Genomic DNA, 19,119 nt, shown 5'->3' on the forward strand with positions numbered 1-19,119 from the left:
GTGCTTTTCGGTTGGATTCTTTTGTTTTCAGCGAAACAGCAAAATAAAAAATTAGGTGTTAATTGCCTGCTTCCCCTTTTCCTGAAAATCGAAACCTCATATTTGGGATTTTATCAAAACAGCGACAACCAAAAAAAGGAAAGGAAAACCCCCGTCAACTAGTAAATATCGAATTGTTTCTGATACATTCAAATTAAAGGCGTGTTTTAGCTAGCGACCATTTGTGAAACATTATTTCCGGGATCGGAATACCCAGACACGAAATGAAATCGGCTTCTTTTCCCCACCCGATATTGGTAAATAAAATCACTTCCAAAAATTCTTATTTACCAAAAAGGTCCAAAAAGCGCAATCTAATTTGCTGTTGGAAAATTTACCAAGGTTCCCTGCATCCACAATTTAAATAGTCCTAGAGGATTTCAATTGTTTAATTTTAACAGTTGCATTTTAACCTTGAATGTATTTTCTTTGTTTGCAAAATTTTAAGCGACCTATTTTCAGGAATCATGCGGAAAGTAAGACATACTTCGAATCTGGATTGCCACATCAAGGAGGGCCGTGTCGTTGGCAATAAATGACCCGAAGCATGGAATTGTGTGTTGCGATTTCAGCCCATATTTATAATTATTCTTGAGTTTTGAAAGATGCCTGAATATGTTTTAGGTTAAACTAGAGACTCTTCTCTGGTGTTTTGCGAGCTGGAATTGCCGTTCAAAAGGCCGGTCAGCTTGAAGTTCTCACAACATAAATTTGTAGTACGCAGGAAATTTTGCTTCGTAACCTAAACAAACCGATGGAGAGAGGGAGGGAAAGTAAACGTTTATTGCATATAAGGGGTGGGGGGACGTGGAGAAGGAAAAAAGAGGTGGGTGAGTGTACTGCGAAAAGGCTTTGGAGTCCGCTCTCTGGACTCATAAATATTTTTGCGGATTCACACCCAGTTTACCACATGGGCCGCCTGTCTCTCCTTACCGCCTCTTCCATAAACCAGCTTTCTTTTCTTCCCCCATTCTGCAAAAGAATATATTGAAAACCGAGAAATCCACCCCGTCGCTAGACACGTTTTGACTCCGTTTCGAGGGCTTTAGCCCATCGGTAAATCTTCACGCCGAATAGGAGTCGCCTTCCAGGCTTCAGGGAGTTGGGGGGACCTGGGATCCTAAACTCGGGATCCTAATCCCCTTTGTCCCCAGGCCGCGGTCGCCAAGCGCTCTTTATATCGAGGGACTGAGCGGGAGCCCCAAGGATCAGCTCCAACCCCGAAACAAAGGTTGGTCATGTCACAGCCCTGCACTTGAGCAGCATGTTCCGAACCCGGGGGAATGCAAAACGAGCTGGAATGTGAGTCCCTTTCCTCTTCTCCTCAGAACATTTCTTGCTTATTTTCTATTCCATCCTCAAGCAATGCTAATGCTCACCCACACATTTTTCTTTCTTTCTTTCTCTCTCTCTTTCTTCCTTCCTTTTTTTTTAAAAAAAAAATATATTCTGCTTCGCTTCGGCAGGGACGTCTATGAAGGGTGAAATGATGGAAAGTATATTCATAGGCATGATTTCCATTAAGTATCAATTAACCCGAGTCTCAGCCATGCATGCAATGCGTCAAGGGTAAATGTACATTTCATTTCCCAACGACCCGCTCGCCTTGGGAAAAAAAAAAAAGAGTCAAATTCCCGGCGATCCCCTCCCCACCCCCCCACCCAGGATTTTGGGGGACTTTGGTGTATTTCGTCGGCCCCGACCTTAGGTTTTCAGGCCGAAGCGTGGGCCTAAATCCGCCATGTGGATACACCACGAGCATGTGCTTGTGAAGACACGCGGCCGTGGGTCTCAAAACACGGTCAAGGGAAGAGACGGGGGGCACGTAAAAGGCGTTTATTTGCCATTTCTTTCACCGTTTCTTTTATCCATCCCTCCCTCCAGTCGTTCCCTCTCCTTTCCCAAGTCTAAGGCTTCGCCTTTACCCTTTCTCTGTCTCTGGGACCGGTCCTTTCCACCGCACTGGGAAGGGATAAAATAGGCCCTGGGCAGGGCCGCTCTTTGAGCCCCCTTTAAGGCCGGCGGAGGTGTCTCCTTCTGGGACGGGCGTGACACGTCCGGCCAGTCCGGGCGGCCCCGGCGCGAGAGCGTGGGATCCCTCCGCGCGGTTATCTCGCGCCCATCTCTCTGCCTCGCCGCTCAGTGGCGTTGTGCAAAAATGCGTTGCCAGAGTGCCCCGGTGCGGCGGCGTTGGCCGTGGGAGGGGGCGGAGGGGGGGGTTACGTGAGGGAGGGGTTGTACTGAAAGTTTTTTTTTTTTTTTTTCGCTTTCTGCTTTTGCCTCGGGAGCGGGTAAATGTCAACCGAAGCCAAAGATTCCACCCCCGCGCTGGATCCTGGTTTTTTTTTTTTTCCTGGTGAAAGCGAGGCCGCCTCGCGCCTAGTAGGAAAGAGTGGAGGCGGCGGGGGCAGGTCGCCGCCGAGTCCAGCGCAGCGGCGGGCGGCGCGCGCGAGGGGAGAGGCCGGCCGGGCGGCGCGCGGGGCAGAGCGCGGCCGGGCGGCGCGCGGGGGTGCGGGGGGCCGAGCGCGCGCGCGGTGGAGCGGCGGCGGCGGCGGGGGGGGGCGCCCCAAGAGCGAGCGGCGCGCGCCCCGGAGCCCCCCGCGCGGCCCCGACGGAGCAGCCGCGGCCGCTCCGCGCTCCCGTCGCTCGCTCCCGCCTCCCGGCCGCGCGCCGCCCGCCCCGATGAGCTCGTACTTCGTCAACCCGCTGTACTCCAAGTACAAGGCGGCGGCGGCGGCGGCGGCGGCGGCGGCGGCGGCGGCGGGCGAGGCCATCAATCCCACTTACTACGACTGTCACTTTGCACCCGATGTCAGCGGCCGCCACGCCGCCGCCCTGCAGCTCTATAGCAACAGCGCCGCGGGCTTCCAGCAGCCGCAGCAGCCGCCGCCGCAGCAGCAGCAGCAGCAGCCGCAGCATCCGCACCCAGGGCCCGCGGGCGGCGGAGGCAGCCAGGACTATTACCACCCCTCCGGAGGGAGCCCGGCCTCTGCCTACCAGCCTCCCCCTCCGCATCCTCCCCCCTGCAGCGGGATTGCCTGTCACGGGGAGCCCGCTAAATTTTACGGATACGATAACTTACAGAGACAGCCGATTTTTACGACCCAGCGAGAGGCCGAGCTGGTACAATATCCTGACTGTAAATCGTCCAGTGGTAATATTGGCGAAGACCCAGACCACTTAAATCAGAGCTCGTCTCCTTCTCAAATGTTTCCCTGGATGAGACCGCAAGGTTGGGATGCAGTTTAAAAAGAGAGAGAGAGAGAGAAAGGAAAGAATTTGCTTCCCTCTCACGTTTGAGCTTGAAACTCCTTTTCTTCTCTCCCCCCTCCCCCTTCCTCCTTTCCTTGTCGTAACTGCTATGGCTCTTGATCATAAAGTAATATAGTATTTTTAAAAGTAGCAGAAACAGGGTAGAGATGCTGCTACCAGACTAACTGCAGGCTCTCCCGCACTGCCTACATACACCTATTAAAGATATATAGATAAAAAGCTCTCTCTCTCTCTCTCTCTCTCTATTTCACGCACATAAAGGACATAGATCTTTCACTATCAACGTGCACTAGCACCGATACATTCTATGCTTTAAAAATATATACATTTTTTTCTCTTTGTTTTAATCAGCAGCTCCCGGTAGGAGGAGAGGACGACAAACATACAGTCGTTTCCAAACACTAGAGCTGGAAAAGGAATTCCTTTTTAACCCTTATCTGACCAGGAAGAGAAGGATTGAGGTTTCTCACGCCCTAGGACTCACCGAGAGGCAGGTAAAGATATGGTTTCAGAACAGGAGAATGAAATGGAAAAAAGAGAACAACAAGGACAAATTCCCCGCTTCCAGACAGGAGGGAAAGGAAGGGGAGGCCAAAAAGGAAGCTCAGGATCTGGATGAAGACAGACCTGAAGGCCAGACAAATTAAGTTTTGCCTTTCCAAATTTGCCATAGACTGTTAAAAATAATGATCGACCTAAGCAGAGGAACGCCACCTGTTTTCTGTGTTGTAAAGGACTCTGCCTGTTTTTCAAGCTACCTTAATGTCGCTGCTCTTGACGTTTCTGTGCTTTGTGAGGTGTTTGGGGTATTTTTTTTTTAATTTTACAGGCACAATAGAGAAACGCCATGTCTTCTTTACACGGAAATTTGATACTGACTTTGTAGCAATACTTTTTTAAAAGGTAATTTTTAATGTTTGAGTTGGTGATTTCCCTCAACAACATAAACTTCCTAATGATAAGAGTCTTTAATTGAACAAAAATGCTTTATTAATCAAACCAAGTGCACTTGAACCATTTTAAACTTTATCCTTGTGGTGAGTAAATTAAAAGAAATCTAAGAGTTTTTGAAAACATGTCGACGAAAAGATTTACTTTATATTACTGATATTGATTAGAGTAAAATGAAAATGTATTATTTATGTTTTCTTAGAGCTTTTTTAATGAATCGTTTCCTATGCCATTTGTTTACTCCTAAAAAAAATCTTTCTGCATTTTAATATATGGAATATCTCGGGGAAATTTGGGGCCCAGTATCTTTAAAGCACACATTAAACCAAGAGTGCATTCTCTAGCCTCGGAAGATCGAATCCACTTAAATTTATGGAAATGCACTAGTGGCAGAAGTCTCATGACGATGTCGAAATTGAAATTTAATCTTTTTCTATAGTCCTTGCGAGTGAAATAACTTTGAGGAAATTAAATGAATGAATACTTGAAAAGCGAACTGATGCCGTTCTCAATCATTACTCTCCCCTCCGGCCGATCGCACCATCCAAACATTGTTCCTGAACTTCCCACTTACTTTCAGTTTAAACTGCTGTTGTTATTGCCTAAAGTCGCTGGGTATTTATACACCGCCTCAGTTGTTATTTTCCTCTGGGTTTAATAGATGCCACATTCATCTCTTATATCTGCACTCTGTTGTCGAGATCATTTTGAGCCAACTTAAACTGCGGGTTCACTGAGTCGTTCGGTACGTCTTCGTGCTGTTAATCCATGAAAACCATGGCAATGCCTATTGGAAATGAACACTGTGAGCTATCGTCTGAATTCAGTGTAAACAACTACTAGTTGAATATCTCTCCCTTTAATAAAAAAGTGGATGTCTTTCATTAAAGCATGTGTCTGATTCGCCACGAAGGCCCTTCTGCAGGATCTCAGCTGCCGGCAAGGCGAAGTTCATTTTGGCCCTTCCATTTGGCAAGGAAGGGCGATTGTGAGAGCGCCCGCAGATACATTCAGATCCGGGGGTCTATTCCAGGAGAAAGCTGTGTGAGGGGGTTTCGGTGGTTCTTTGAACGATAAATAAGATTTCCCGAGTATTATGAAAGCTTTTCCCTTCCCAACAGAACACGGATCGCAAGCGATTGTGACTCTCGCCTCAGTTGTGCGGTCCCTGTTGTTAACTCTGGTGCCAATGGGAATTCGTCTCGTGTTCTGAAGAGGGTTTCGGGTTCCTGCCCAACCTGAGTGGTTCTGGCAGGTGCATCCTTAGGATGAAAAAGGGAAAAAAAAAGCCCCCAGCGCCAGCCAACATGATTAACATCTCTCCAAAGCCAATGAAATACTCTTGGGGGGCGGTGGGGGGAAGAGAAGCACAATTGAGAGCAAGTCTATCGCTTTCTCTTTTTAAGGTTACCTCACTCTGGCAGCTGATTTTGAGTCCTCGTGGGGCTAGCATCAGTCGTGTGGGATTAGGGACACGTTGGAGCCCCTTTATTTCAGAAATGCAAAATGTACCGGCCGAGGAAAGAGTTTAAATTGGCCACAGGCAGGCGAGGAGAACCTGGACATCCCCGTCAGAATAGAGGCTACGGCGCTTGTTGACCCAGGCCCCTGAGAAGGCAAGTTTAAGTCATGGTCGCGCTTTGGTTTCAGAAACGTGCAATACAAAGAGCCGGCTGCGGGCTCAGTGGGTGTATGTCTATGCATACGCGCACGCGTGCGCGTGTGGGAGTTGGATTTGTACACATTTCTTTTCGTAGGAACAGGCTAGATTTTTGCCCTGTAGGATGAATCCACACCTCTTGCAAAAAACATTTGCTGGTGGATTGAACCGATCGAGTTCTTTCCCAGTCTAGTTTAGTAGGTAGGCCCTCGACAGCAGACTACCCTGAAAATGGTGTTTTATGCCAACGACTCATTAGGTCGCGGTGAGTGATGCCACCTTAGTACTCCAGCCTGAACAGCAGTCCTTAAAGCAGAGCCCCTCCGCAAAGAAAAGCTACTTTAAAATGGAAACAAGATCAGTTGTGAGTCTAGGTGAGTATGTGTGTCTGGGCTTTATCTAAGAAACACACAGAGGGGATGGAACAACTCGACAAGACGTAGTTAATTACATTTATGATCCCCATTTCATATATAATCCGTTTTTATTCTGTCCCCTTGCGCATTCCTTCATTCGATCGTATTTATTGAGTGCTTACTGTGTGCAAAGCACCGTACTAAGCACTTAGGAGAGTACAATATAACAATAAACAGACACATTCCCGGCCCACGACGAACTCGTGAAGTCTGTTTCAACTCCTATAGCTAGTCTAATATAAATCTGACCTTTAAAAAATTGATGAGGCAGGAATTTTCTTGCTTAACCCGGTGCTTTACAGTTATAAACGTTCAGATTATAAATGTGAGGGTAATTGCAAATTCGCGTATTAAAATGTGAATATAAATAAATACATGTTACATGGGTGCAGCGATAAATAGGTAGGCCTAAAATGGAACTCGATTCACTGATATAAATAAAGAAAAGTGAGATAATTTATTTCGTCGTTAGTAAGAATTCATGTATTTTGTGTATGTGCTTATACCCACAAACAGACACGGATAAGACTGTTTCTGGTAATGCGGATGTTCTATATGCATTCTGGATACCCACCTACGTGATCTTTTTTTTTCCCAGACAGGCATGTGCTAGACATACATGATGCCCAACCTAATTGGTTAAAACCTGTAAACATCAGAGCGCTGCGGCAAAACCACCCAGCAAACATTCTGCTGCAGAAATTTGCATAACGCCCTGGAAAACGCCCGGCGCAGAGAAAGGTGGGGTCTTCCTCAGATCCTGGACACCCCGCCCTCCTCTGAGAATTTGGGAATCTTTTCTTGTAATTGTTACCCGTTATTAAACAGAGTGGACGATCTGGTCACACCCGGCCGAGGAACCGCTTCGATGTGAAGCCGGAGGTCGCAGTGAAGATCAGGGGAGGAGAAGGGGAGGAAAAGGCCGGAATTCAGGGCTGCTCCGGGGAATGCGAGTACGGATCAGCCATTTTGGAAGGCCGTTGCGAGTCCAGGATTTACCACCACTTCCCTCCTCTCCTCTCTCTTGTCTCTCCTCTCCCTTCTCCCTACTCCCCGCTCACCAGGCCGTCCTTCTCGACGCGGGCAATCACCCCATCCTCCGCCCATAGAGAGGTGCAGATGGGATATAAGAAGCCAGAGACGGTTTATTGGGTGGGGGGAGAGAAAAATCGCGCAGTTGAGGGCGGAGAATGTAGGCCAAGTGGCATCTGCGATCATTTTTCAGAAAATCCATAAATGCTCAACATCCGTAACTCAGCTCCACCGGGCACTGACCGGTGGCGACAGGTTTTTAGCCTAAAAGGCCGTGTACATCTTGTTAGTTTGGGCGAAAGGAAATCTTTCTCAAATGTGCAGAGGTGTTGCGGGCTCGGCATCTGGGGCTGATTTCTGAAAGCGTTGAAAGTCCTCCTAGTCCTCCGGGCACATTAGGAGGGAAAGGGAGAAAAACAACAACAACAACATTTTTAATGGGTCAGAGGTTGTCCACAATAACGAAAACCACCCATATAGTCACTCGGAATTAGCAGTTCGAATTTTCTCAGAGATTTTGTAGCCGAATGCGATAGGGGTACTCGCAAGAGAGTCATTTCAGCGACTGGACGGGTATGTAGAGGTATTTTGAAGAGATGCCAGAGAGAAATGAATGGAAAAGCGGTCCTACAATTTAAGAACATGGATCTAAGTGTATCTGTAGATAAAAGGATATCATTACTGGATTTACAAAGAAGAAGGGAGACAGGAGACAGACAGACGAGGGTGGGAGTTGAAGAGATCCAATATTAGTCTCTTCTTTCTCTCTCACTTCCCCCCTTTGCTCTCTCTCTCCTTTAAAGTTACATAAATGAACTGTTAGAAACAAGCAGGCCTGAATTTCGTCATTGACGGAAACGGGTATCAATCACTTTAACCTGCTTCCAAAGGGCTAATAGTCTAATTTTCTCAAAATGTCATTTCAGAAGTTCCCCTCTTTTTTCTTTTGCAATTGTTCGGTCTTTAAACAGTAAAGAATAGAAATCAAGGCCTTTCTGGATCGGATCATTTTAGCTTATGTGTTAACTGGAGCGGAGAAAGTCGAAGGCATTTGACGAAATCTCAGTCAGAAAGAGGCTAATGCTTAGTAATGTGGCAGCACCTAAATGAAGAGACGAGTCAGCGATACCTGCGTATCTGAAAACGTCAGACGTTTTAAGGGGCATTATTTCTTTGGAAGTTTTCCTTAGATGAACAGGGAGTGGATTTCGGTAGTGGGCGCTCAACCTAGCCTACTTCAGAGTTTGCAAAACGCAGGAAAATCATTTCCTGTAACTTGGCCGCAAGATAACTTCTGTGCCACATGAACCCTGAGAAAACTAAAGGGAAATTCAAACCAAGAGGAGCAGTATTCCTCGGTGGGGGTAGGGGGTGGGGGTGGGAGTGGGGCGGGAGCCGGGGGCGGGTTTCATTGGCTATCGCGGAGCCGAGGTCCCGGGAGGGCCGCATTCCGGAGCAGAGGATTTAGGGTGGCAGGGAGCTCAGATAGGAAAAGGAAAGGAAAGTCCTCTCTTCGTATTCTTCCTTTGGCCCCCGCGGGGGTGGGGGATCATTTTTGCCCACCTCTCGGCAATAGACTGAGTTCAAACCGTTAACTGTGCAGCTGACAAAATGCTACCCTACTAGATTCCGGCTCTTGGGCTAGGGCAAAAGATATAAATTCATAGAAAGGGAGGGACAGAGCGCAGGAAAAGAGGAAGAGGGAGGGGATAGAGAGGAAGGGAGAGAGAGAGAGGGAGAGAGAGGAAAAAACATGGCGCTTGTGAGCTGTATGTGCAAAATCCGCAAGGAATTGCAGTAAATTCCTTTTTGTTTGAAGAAAATTTACAACTTGGTAATAGACCTTTTTATGACCTATTTGCGCTCGTCATTGGCTGCGGCTGGTCATGTGCAGGCTCTGCTCGACTCCATGGCCTTTTCCTGATTTCCCTGGCGAATTTCCCCCTGCATTCTGCCTTCCGAGAGCCTCACCCCTTCTTTTTCTAACCTTTGTCTCCGCAGAGGTATATTCCAGTCGCTGGGATGCGCCTTACCGGGTCCGCGGCGTCCGGGGCTCCCAGAGCGCTCGGGCTCCGGGACCGGCTCCGGGTCCGGGTCCAGCCCTGGGGGTCCCGGTCCCGGTGCCGGTCCCGGTCCTGGTGCCGGTCCCGCCGCAGCCCCAGCCCCCACCCCTACCTGTTCTCCCCTTTTGCTTTTGATTTTTCTTTGATTTGGTGTCCGCTCCTGGGATTGCCTTTAGCCCAGAGCCTAATGGATTACGGCGAGCGCCCGGGCGTATCCTTGCCTCCTCCTCCTTCTCCTCCTCCTCCTCCTCCTCCTCCTCCACAGCCAGCGGGTAAGGTTGACTTTATTCTCTTTTGCTTTTGATTTCCGATTTCCGTCTATCCCTCTCCATCTCCCCCCACGTCCACGGGTCTCCCCCTACCCTCGGCCCCCTCTTCGCTTGCGGCTCTTTCCAGGGAAGTGAATGACTGAAAAATGTCCAAAAAAAAGGGGCACAAGGCAAGGCGGTCCCGTATCCCATCCACCTGTCCGAGAGACTCTTCCTCTCCCCATCCTCACCCGCCTTCTCTCCCTCTCCCTCCTCCTCCTCTTCGTTCTCCTCCTTCTCCCCTCCTCATCTCTCCTTCCTTTCTCCTCATTTTTCTCCTCTTCCTCCTCCTTCCCTTCTTTCCCTTCGTCCTCGTTTTTCTCCAACTTTCTTCCAGGCGGGAGGCCCAGAATGTGTGTGGGTGATTGGGGGATGGAGGGGAGGGGTGGTGGGGTGGGATGGATTTGAGGGGCAGGGGTCTCTGGGCTGGGAAAAGAGGAGGCCGGAGTTCTAGCTCGGGTCCAAGGAAGAGGGAGAGAGGAGACATTATTTGGCAATGAAAAGGGCTGGGGGCTGGTTGAAGGATGCTGCCATGATCTTGAGGTTGGTCGGTCGCTATAGAGCCGCAGTCGCGTTCCTGGAAGGTTAACAGGTGTTTTCTGCAGAAGGTTTGGGCTGTGGGGGGAGGTTATTAGCTTGGAAACTCCAGCGACACCGAAGAGACGGCTGGGCTGGAATTGAGGACTGACCCGTCCCCTTTTAGCGATTTGGGATTTAATCATTCGCCGGTGATTTTTCAAATGGAATAAAATAATCCTTGACGACTTCCCGCTTCTTTACGAGTTTCGTTATATATAGCCAGCCATTACACTCGGACGTGGCCTTTGCTTACGCGGCTTTGGTAGGGTTTTCGGCCTAAAAACTATTCATTTAGTTTCAATTTCCCGAAAGATGGCCAATAGACAATCCAAAAACACCTTGGTAATAAACATCTGGTGTGTTTCTAATTTTCCTGGAGTCCTAGAATAGATTTTCTTTTTATCACCTACATGTACTTTTCGATTTTATGACTAAGAATGAGTACTGTTAAAAGCAGGTGGTTTTTTTTACACAAACATAGGAGTTATTGAATATGATGATAATTTCAGTCTCGTCCCTAACAATTTCAATGCGATATTTGAATTACAAATTGAAAACACGAATTCCTTCGACGGCAACACCATGTTGCACTGCAACCTGAAATGATCGACGTTATTGGAATACTATGATCCTACATTAGATTAGGGGTGCATTGAAGGCAGAGTATATTTTTCAATCGATAAAAATTCCTGCTCACGTTTACCATTACGTCTCCAGAGGTATCTGTTAGCATTATTCCACTTAAAGATCTCTGAGTAACGATCGACGCTTTTCTCTGAACTTGCTTATTGCAGCTCTGACTGAGAGCTTATTTGTTTTCAAAGGGAGGTTGGATTGTCATTTGGAATTGAGATATTTTAGGTGAACTAAATCTCTCCGTTTAGCAATACTAGGAAACGCTAAGAACTTCGATTGTATTTAATCTCTTCTCTATTTTAGAGGTCTCTTGATCCGGTCTGCAGAGAGCAGTAATATTGGGGTTTTAGACTATTCATTGGTTTCAGCAGGTCACGCAGCGGCCTTTCTTTCCACATTTTTAGGGAGTGAAAAAGCACTAAGAGGAGCACAGCAACCCCTATAATTGCCGGTATTTTCACGTCCATTTGTTGCTTTTGTCCATTTACTCTGAATCTTGTTTTCAAGAGTGTCGGTTCAGATCTCAGAGGATAGGATTTGGTTTCGCATAGCTGAAGATGATGTCATGAATCCATTCCAGTTGTGGTGGATTTTTAATTAATGGAAAGTTCCTCGATACTTAAAAAAATGATTAGAACTAAATGGCCAATTCCATTGGAAATAAATAACTCGAAAAAAGTGCTTTGACCAAGCTTGTCTAGACAACAAGAAACACATTTACTGGCTTTGCGGCAGCCGAAAGTACCGTTGGCCCTTGCTAGATCTTCTAAACTCAATTGAAATGAAATCAACAGTGTTTGGAATCTAAAGGAGCACATAGTCGCCTTTATGAGTAAGCTCCCTATTCCTGGCCCCAAAACTATATCTATATATAGGTCTCCAAATGGGATGAATTTGAGCCCTGGAATTGTCTGAGGGATCAGGGAGTAGCTGGATGGCAGAGTTGCCAGCAGTGTGGAATAGGAAAAAAAAGTCCTCTATTAAAATGGCTTTCAAGCCCTGGGAATCCAAAGTCCGGTGCATTTTCCAATCAGGTCGTCTCCAAAGAAATATATTTCCCTTTGGCTCTGCTTTCTGAGCCTCTAAACCAGGGAAAATCCGAACAAAGACAGTATTTCACCCGTTGGTTGGCAGGCAGCTGTTAAAGGTATTTACGGCTCTGCTGCAGTGCGGCAGGGAAGGCTGATGGCAGAGTTTGGGGGGGGCGAGGAGGAGGGGAGGGGAGAAGGAACAGGAAGTTAAGGGAGCAGAAGCGTCATAAAGGTCCGAGCTCCAATTTGAGTCTAGTTTAAAATAGGGGATCTTCCAGGAGAAGGGGAAAATGGGGAGCACTGTGAGGCGAGGAGTCGTTTGGGCTCGGTTTACAGAAGAGAGGAGTGTTTAATCCTCATAGGGGTGTTCCCATCTTGCTAGACGTCTGCTTACTTGTCTAATGAGAGAACATGTTGTAAACAAACACTAGCTTCATGATGGGAACACTGGTCTTTCTGGTAAAAGAGGAACATCGAGTTTTATCTATTTTTTTGAAATGGTTTTAGGAAAGGAAAGTAGGTTTCGTGGCGTACAGGGACGAGAGATACACAATTTCAGTTCTGTAATCTCCACGAAGGGGGTGTGTGTGTGTGTGTGTGTGTGGTGTGTGTGTGTGTGTGTGTGCACCAGCACTGCAGTGTAATACAGTGCAACACACTGCAACACACCGCAGTGCATTGCCTGTAGTGCGCTGAACTGAGGGGGCCTGGAGCTCCAGGCGCATGTGCAGTTACACCCAGCCTTCAACACTAGCCCAGGGAATGCCAGATGGGGGACAGGGGGAGGGGAGAGTAGGAAAAGATGGTTAAATCGGATTTTTTTGGTGCTTTTAAAAGATGGCTTGTTTTTCATATTTCCTTAATGTTAGTCTGCGTTGAAATATTTCAGCCCTCTAAGAAAAAGGGCATATTATTTTCATGCACTCATTTTTCCATCTATTTCACTTGTATAACTCTTTTTTGGAAGCAAAAGGGGCATTGTGCCAAAGGAAACCGAATCTTCTTTCCAGGTGTTGGGAAAGCATTTGGCGGTTCGAAACTTTACTAGAGTATTCTGTCTGATTCATATGCTTTGGGAAAAAGTGTTTCCTCCTGGCGGCTGTTCAAACCACGTAACATTAGACAAATCCCACCCGGTTGAACATTTGCAGACCCTAAAACACCAGTGGAGCACGTTGCAGAATGCTCGAGGCCCGGGAGGTTGGGGGGCAGGGGGTAGAAAAGAGAGGAGGTCTGGCTGCTCCATAGTAACCAATTCCTACAAAGCTAGGTGAATAAAGAAACATAAATAGATAAAGATAATAAACAATGTATAATTAGCTTCATAAGTACATAAAGGTGGGCGAATAGGTAAGCAGCCAGCGAGATGACAGATAGATGATAGATAGGTAGATATAGAGAGATGTATAGATGGAGGAATTTCCTGGAGTGTCTTAACTCATTGTGGACTCATTCATTCAATCGTATTTATTGAGCGCTTACTATGTACAGAGCACTGTACTAAGCGCTTGGAATGTACAATTCGGCAACAGATAGACACAATCCCTGCCCAACAACGGGCTCACAGTCTAAACTCACGCAAGTGTTCCTGACTCCTCCCTACCCTTTTTAGCCCAGCAAGGAGATTTTCCAAACAACAAAGCTATAACATATTCGGTGCCAAGTCAGAGGAGGGATGTTCCGCATGAGAAAGCCACAGGCCTCTGCTTTCCGGATCTGCATCATCATCTTTTCATTTCTTTATTTATTTTAAAATTATTATTATTATTATTATTATTATTTTATTTGGGGGCCGTCCGGCCTCTCGTCCAGTAGAAGGCGCTGTAGGACAAGTCTCCCGCGTGCTCTGGCGGCCCCAGGCCTGCCCTGGGCGAGAGCGGGAGTCGACGCGGGGGACGAGGCGGTGCTGCCGGGGGAGGGGGCGGGGGAGGAGGGGCGGCCCACGTGATCCACGCCCAAGCTGCGGCAAGTGCATCGCAAAAAAGGCGAGGGAGAGGTAAGAAAGGCCAGGCTCGGGCAAGCTCGCTGCTGGGAGCCGCTGGGAGCCGCTGGGAGCCGCTGGGAGGGCGCTCCGCAAGAATTAGCTTCTCCTATTTATTCTGGTGTCTGTTAGCCAGTGGGGGCTGGAGAGGAAAGTTCCTCCCCTTCCCTCCCCTCGCCCAGAATTAGTGAATGCAAATTCACTGCCCTGTCCTTACCCTAGATCCCCGTGGTGGTAGGTGCGGGTAGGGATGAGACTAGGGCTTTCTTGCTGCACTGGAAAAAGAGAATTCCAGTGTCTCTGACAGTCCTGCCTTCGGCCGGCTCTAGACGCTCCTTCCCCCACCTTCCTTTAGGGGGCGCTCTTAGCTGAGCGAAGGAGCCCTGGGAGGAGAGGCCCTTACTGCAGCGACCTCTGGCACAAATCCGAATCTACTTATTAACCGACAAAAAGGAAGCGAACCAAAAAGAATAAACCCCAGATCCCGTTTCTGAAGAGCATTCCATCCCCAGAGGTCTTTAAAAAGGAACAGATCTGATTCGAGGCAAAGGACTGGACCAGACCCTCTCCAGCCCAGGGATATCAGGAATGTCTTATCATCAGGCCACCATTGGCCCATGCCTGTGAACTGTGGCTCCTGTGGGGCCCTGCACTCCTTAACCTTGAGCCTCTCTCCCAGACTCTGCCTTCCTTAGACTCTCCGTTCTTCCGATTTACCAGTTTCTTGCACCTCTTGGGTTCTTGTCTCTTTCCCCACAACATTTTCTCTTCTCTCTGGCCCCTTCAACTCGGTCTTGCATGCTACTACGCTATCCACCTCTCCCAACCCCCTACCCTGAGATCAGGCTTCTTGGTCGTTCACCTATCCTATCCCAACTGGGCTACATACTCTGTTTCCCTTAGTAGTTTTCCACTTCCTTTCCTCACTGCCTTTCCCATCACCTGCTCTACCTCTCTCCTGTCTCCCAGTCTGACGTAAGGTTGACATCAAATCTGGTCACCAGATAGAAAGCCCAGGGCACCATGGGCCCAATGCCCTCCCCGCCCCCCCCCCGACCCCGACCTTGACCTAGGACAAGAATGGTGCCATTGGCGGGGTTGGAGTAAAAGGAGCCACCAGAACCTGGAAGGAGAAAGTGTTGAGGGATCACCTTCCTTCTCCCCCTCCCAGTCTCCTCACATCTCCACCTCAGAGCCTCCTGTAATCTTCTCAGTCAGACCCTAGGGTTGTCTTCTCCTGCCCTCCCCACTCCCAGGTTCAGGGGAAGAAATAGCAGGAAGGGCAGTAGGCCTGCCATGAAACTGATTCTACAAATGCTCATCTCTTTACTCAAGATCTCCTCCCTATTCAGAGGCAGCTGAACTGGAATTCCAGGCCACCTGTCCCTATGCTATCTCTTTTATGTTATTTCCTCGTCTCTTTCTCTCTCACATCAGAACCCTATCATTTTCTTCTTCCTTACTTCCCATGGGAGGACTTTGATGCCTAGGTCCCTGGATTGTCTTCCATCTTATAACAGTCCAAGGTATATATTGAGCACTTACTATATGCAGAGCACTGTTCTAGTCTTTCAGTTTGCATTCACTGAGAGGAACTAGACCACATGGGATCCTACAGGCAAGAGTCCAAGAGAAGCTTTATCCCTGGATTGTCTTCCATCTTATAACAGTCCAAGGCATATATTGAGCACTTACTATATGCAGAGCACTGTTCTAGTCTTTCAGTTTGCATTCACTGAGAGGAACTAGACCACATGGGATCCTACAGGCAAGAGTCCAAGAGAAGTTTATTTTCCTGCAGAAGGGACCAAGAGAAGTTAAAAGGGAACAGAGCTTGGTAATAGCAAGTGGGATTGGATTTGGAAGTGACAAGCAGGCTTCGAAGATCAAGATGGGTCAGAAAAATGATTTTAGTTTCTTATTCATTCAATAGTATTTATTGAGTGCTTACTACGTGCAGAACACTGTACTAAGAGTTTGGAATGTACAATTCGGCAACAGATAGAGAAAATCCCTGCCCATTGATGGGCTTACAGTCTAATCGATTCTACTCAGGAGCTCTGAAACAAAGGAAGGTGGGAGCCAGAGGTGCCAAATCCACAAGTGCTCACATGGATTTTCAGTTGGAGAGACAGAGCCACTGTTCTCACCCTCAGCTTTTGGGCTAGGTTCTTAGCTTTGTTGGTTCCAGTTCTCTGACAAACTCATAAGAACAAACAATCCTGTTTCCCAACAGGTTTAAAAGATCAAAAATCACATCTTTGGGGTCCTCTAGCTCTTTGAAACCTCTTGTCTGCTATGCCTGAGCCCCATCCCTTGATCTTCTCCCTAGAAGTTGCCCCCATTTCTACCCCACCCTCACAATTTAAAAAAAAATGAGCCCTCAAGATGGAAGCCCAGTTAAAATGTTGTAGGAGAAACAACGAGTTTGCCCTCACAGCTGGGAAGTTATGGGGACACTAGCCCCCATTTCTTCATAGATTTATCATCAATGAGTTTGGCTTCTGTGATCAAGAGGAACCCATTGCTCACATGGGACCAATTCCCCTTTCTGCTTGTCTAATATTCCCAGAGACTTGTAGTCTGGCAACATGAGGGAGTTCAAGCCATTGCTCTCATTGTCCTTTGTACTTAAAGATGTCTCTGATGGTGAAGTTCACCTGTGGGTACGGGTGCCTGAAAAGGCCACTAAGTTGTGCACACTCAAAGGCTGTCCCTTGTTGTCCAAATTGAAGCAGCATGGGCTAGTGGAAGGAGTGTGGGTCTGGGAGTCAGAGGGCCTGGGTTCTAAGCCCAACTCCATCACTTTTCTGATGTGTGACCTTGGGCAAGTCACTTAACTTCTCTGGGCCTCAGTTATCTCATATGTAAAATGGAGGTTAAGACTGTAAGGCCCAATGTAGGACAGTCCATGTACAGTGCCCGGCACATAATAAGTGTTTAACAAATATTATTAAAGAAGGAATGGATAATTTTCTTGCTTTCTCTGGTTCCCTACTTTTTTTTAAATGGCATGTGTTAAGTGCTTATTGGATGCCAGGCACTGTACTTAGCACTGGGGTAGATACAAGATAATCAGGTTGGATACAGTCCAAGTCCCACAAGGGCTTACAATCTTAATCTCCATTTTACTGATGAGGTAACTGAGGTGCAGAAAAGTTAAGTGATTTCCACAAGGTCACACAGCCCAAGGTCACATATTTCTCGACTGGACTGGGTCTTTCTCAGAAGGGGCCAAGCTAGGCTGTGAGGAGATGGAAGAGGCTCCTTTCTTATTCGATGACCTGTCCTAGGACCCTCCCCTCTGGCAGTGCCCACCTTCACCACCTTTCAAACTGCATCTGTGTGAGTTAGCCACTATTGACACCTTCTTCAGTGGGCCTCCGCCGACTAAATACCACCCCATTTAAACCCACTCCTATTTTACTCTCCCTAAGAATGCAGACAGATCCCTTAAGAGAAGTTTGACTTTTTTTTTGGCAGAAGGCCACTCATACTTGGCCCAGAATCCCAAGGCTCGGAAGTGGGCTCACGAGAATGAATACTGGCAGGAGTCTGGGACAGGCTAGATTTCATCTTACATGAAATTAAACTAGTTCTCCTGGGGAAAACCAACAACAACAACAAAACACCTTCTGTTTCAGCTTCCTGCCCCGCTTTGGCCCTCTGTGCCTAATCTCCAAGTGGGGGAACCGTCTTGCAGTATCAGGCTGCATCATGGACGTCAGCGCTCCTTGTGTGACTTCATCCAAGGCAGCCCAGCCTGCCTCCCTTTGCTGCTTTGCAGTCCCGAGGTGACTAGCCATGGATCTGTAGGGGTGCCCCTGTACCCCACAGTCAGTAACTAAAGTTTTCTGCCCCGAACGTGGAAATAAGAATGTGAACGGTAGCCTTCCTTTGGAAATTCCCTTCCACCAAGCCTACTTTTTAGGCCCACTATTTGATCGGAAAAAAGATAATATGATGGTGGACGTAGATCTTTAATCTCCCTCGCTCGCTGCTCTGCGCATGTTCCATTTGCATGATGAATGGAAGCTGCCTCTTCCTCAACCTTCCCCCTCTGCTCTTTCGAAGAAACCTTCACCCCGCATTCACACCGCGCGTGCGTGTCTGGGTGAACGGGAGACCCCGAGCTTTCTCTTCGGCACCCTTGGCTGCAAGCCATGGTAAAGGCCTCGATCGATCCAGGAAAACACCATCACCCAAACCCGCAGGCTTGAAAAAGACTCATTATCCTTGCCGTGAAAAGCCACACTTAAAGCAAATGACTGTTTTCTTTGTATTCATTGGTTAGTTGAAAGGGTTTTTTTTGGGGGGGGGGGGTGGCGGGAGGGTGAAGGAGGGAGGAGGCGAAGTCTACTTCTCAAGTAGATCTTTAAAACTCTGAATTTCATTCAGCGACTCATAAAGAATGGAACCTGAAATTTCAGACTCTGGCGCACTTATTTTTTAAAAGTAATACAAGAGCATAAAAGCATACTAAGTAAATATCAGCATCACGAGAGAAAAGGGCTAGTTCTGTCGGATAAAGAGAACTCAATATATTTTTTTTGCCCGATGAAAGGCAGCTCTGTAGTCGAATTGAGAAATTTAATGTTGGAAAGGGGAAAAAAAATGCCATCATGTATTTTTCGAATGAATCTTATCTTTTCATAAACTTGATACCAGCATGCCTACTGAAACCTGAGTCACATTAAATTTACATCAGGTCGTTAGGTTCTTCGGGGGATATATGCACATATACATGTGTTCACATAAGGTTCACCCAACATTCGACTTATTCAACTGATTTACATGCAATAAATAAAACACGTTTCCACAAATAGGAAACCATCCACATGCGTCTCCTTTAGCACTTTCTCAGGGACTGGAGGGCATCTTCATTTCTCGGTTGTGGCTTTCCCTCCACCCCCCAGAGGAGAATTCAGTATTCTCCTTTGGGTCAAAAATTGGGCCCAGCGCGAACCCAGTCTGGATTGAAATTTGGCTTTCCATAGAAGACGGTCTTTTTCCTCCTTTCTGAGCTATGCAATGGTAAGTGGGCAGGTCGAACTGTTGGCAGAATCCCTTCTAAGGTCTCTGCGCCTAGTTTTGGCTCCCAGCTGATTAGGAATCGAGCGCCCAGTGGCACGGAGAAGGGACGAAAAAGG

The 19,119-nt window shown here is 47.6% G+C and overlaps 1 protein-coding gene and 1 long non-coding RNA gene across 3 annotated transcripts; one reads left to right on the forward strand and one right to left on the reverse strand.

Moving 5' to 3' along the window:
- Positions 1–2,660: 2,660 nt before the first annotated feature.
- Positions 2,661–5,152, forward strand: HOXD8 (homeobox D8). 2 transcript variants are annotated; one of them, XM_029072047.2, is made up of 2 exons: positions 2,661–3,271; positions 3,667–5,152. In XM_029072047.2, exons 1-2 carry the CDS (start codon positions 2,722–2,724, stop codon positions 3,957–3,959), a joined length of 843 nt encoding a protein of 280 aa, XP_028927880.1. In that variant the 5' UTR covers positions 2,661–2,721; the 3' UTR covers positions 3,960–5,152. The 2 variants fall into 2 exon arrangements, with proteins under 2 accessions (XP_028927880.1, XP_001515131.3); XM_001515081.6 differs by having other exon boundaries at positions 2,663–3,271; positions 3,664–5,152.
- Positions 5,153–6,773: 1,621 nt separating this feature from the next.
- LOC103171030 lies at positions 6,774–9,674 on the reverse strand. The gene is made up of 2 exons (XR_003762011.2): positions 9,359–9,674; positions 6,774–7,755 (listed from the first exon to the last, which is right to left on the reverse strand). It is a non-coding gene; the product is annotated as an uncharacterized LOC103171030 (long non-coding RNA).
- Positions 9,675–19,119: the final 9,445 nt, after the last annotated feature.

Source organism: Ornithorhynchus anatinus, chromosome 9, assembly GCF_004115215.2.
Source record: "Ornithorhynchus anatinus isolate Pmale09 chromosome 9, mOrnAna1.pri.v4, whole genome shotgun sequence".
Classification (NCBI taxonomy): domain Eukaryota; kingdom Metazoa; phylum Chordata; class Mammalia; order Monotremata; family Ornithorhynchidae; genus Ornithorhynchus; species Ornithorhynchus anatinus.

What these genes read in the sequence shown, in the direction of transcription:
- HOXD8 (XM_001515081.6), top strand. Translation starts at nt 2,722, where the DNA reads ATGAGCTCGTACTTCGTCAACCCGCTGTACTCCAAGTACAAGGCGGCG. An exon ending in TCCCTGGATGAGACCGCAAG is followed by an intron (nt 3,272 to 3,663) that starts GTTGGGATGCAG and finishes TGTTTTAATCAG; the next exon opens with CAGCTCCCGGTAGGAGGAGA.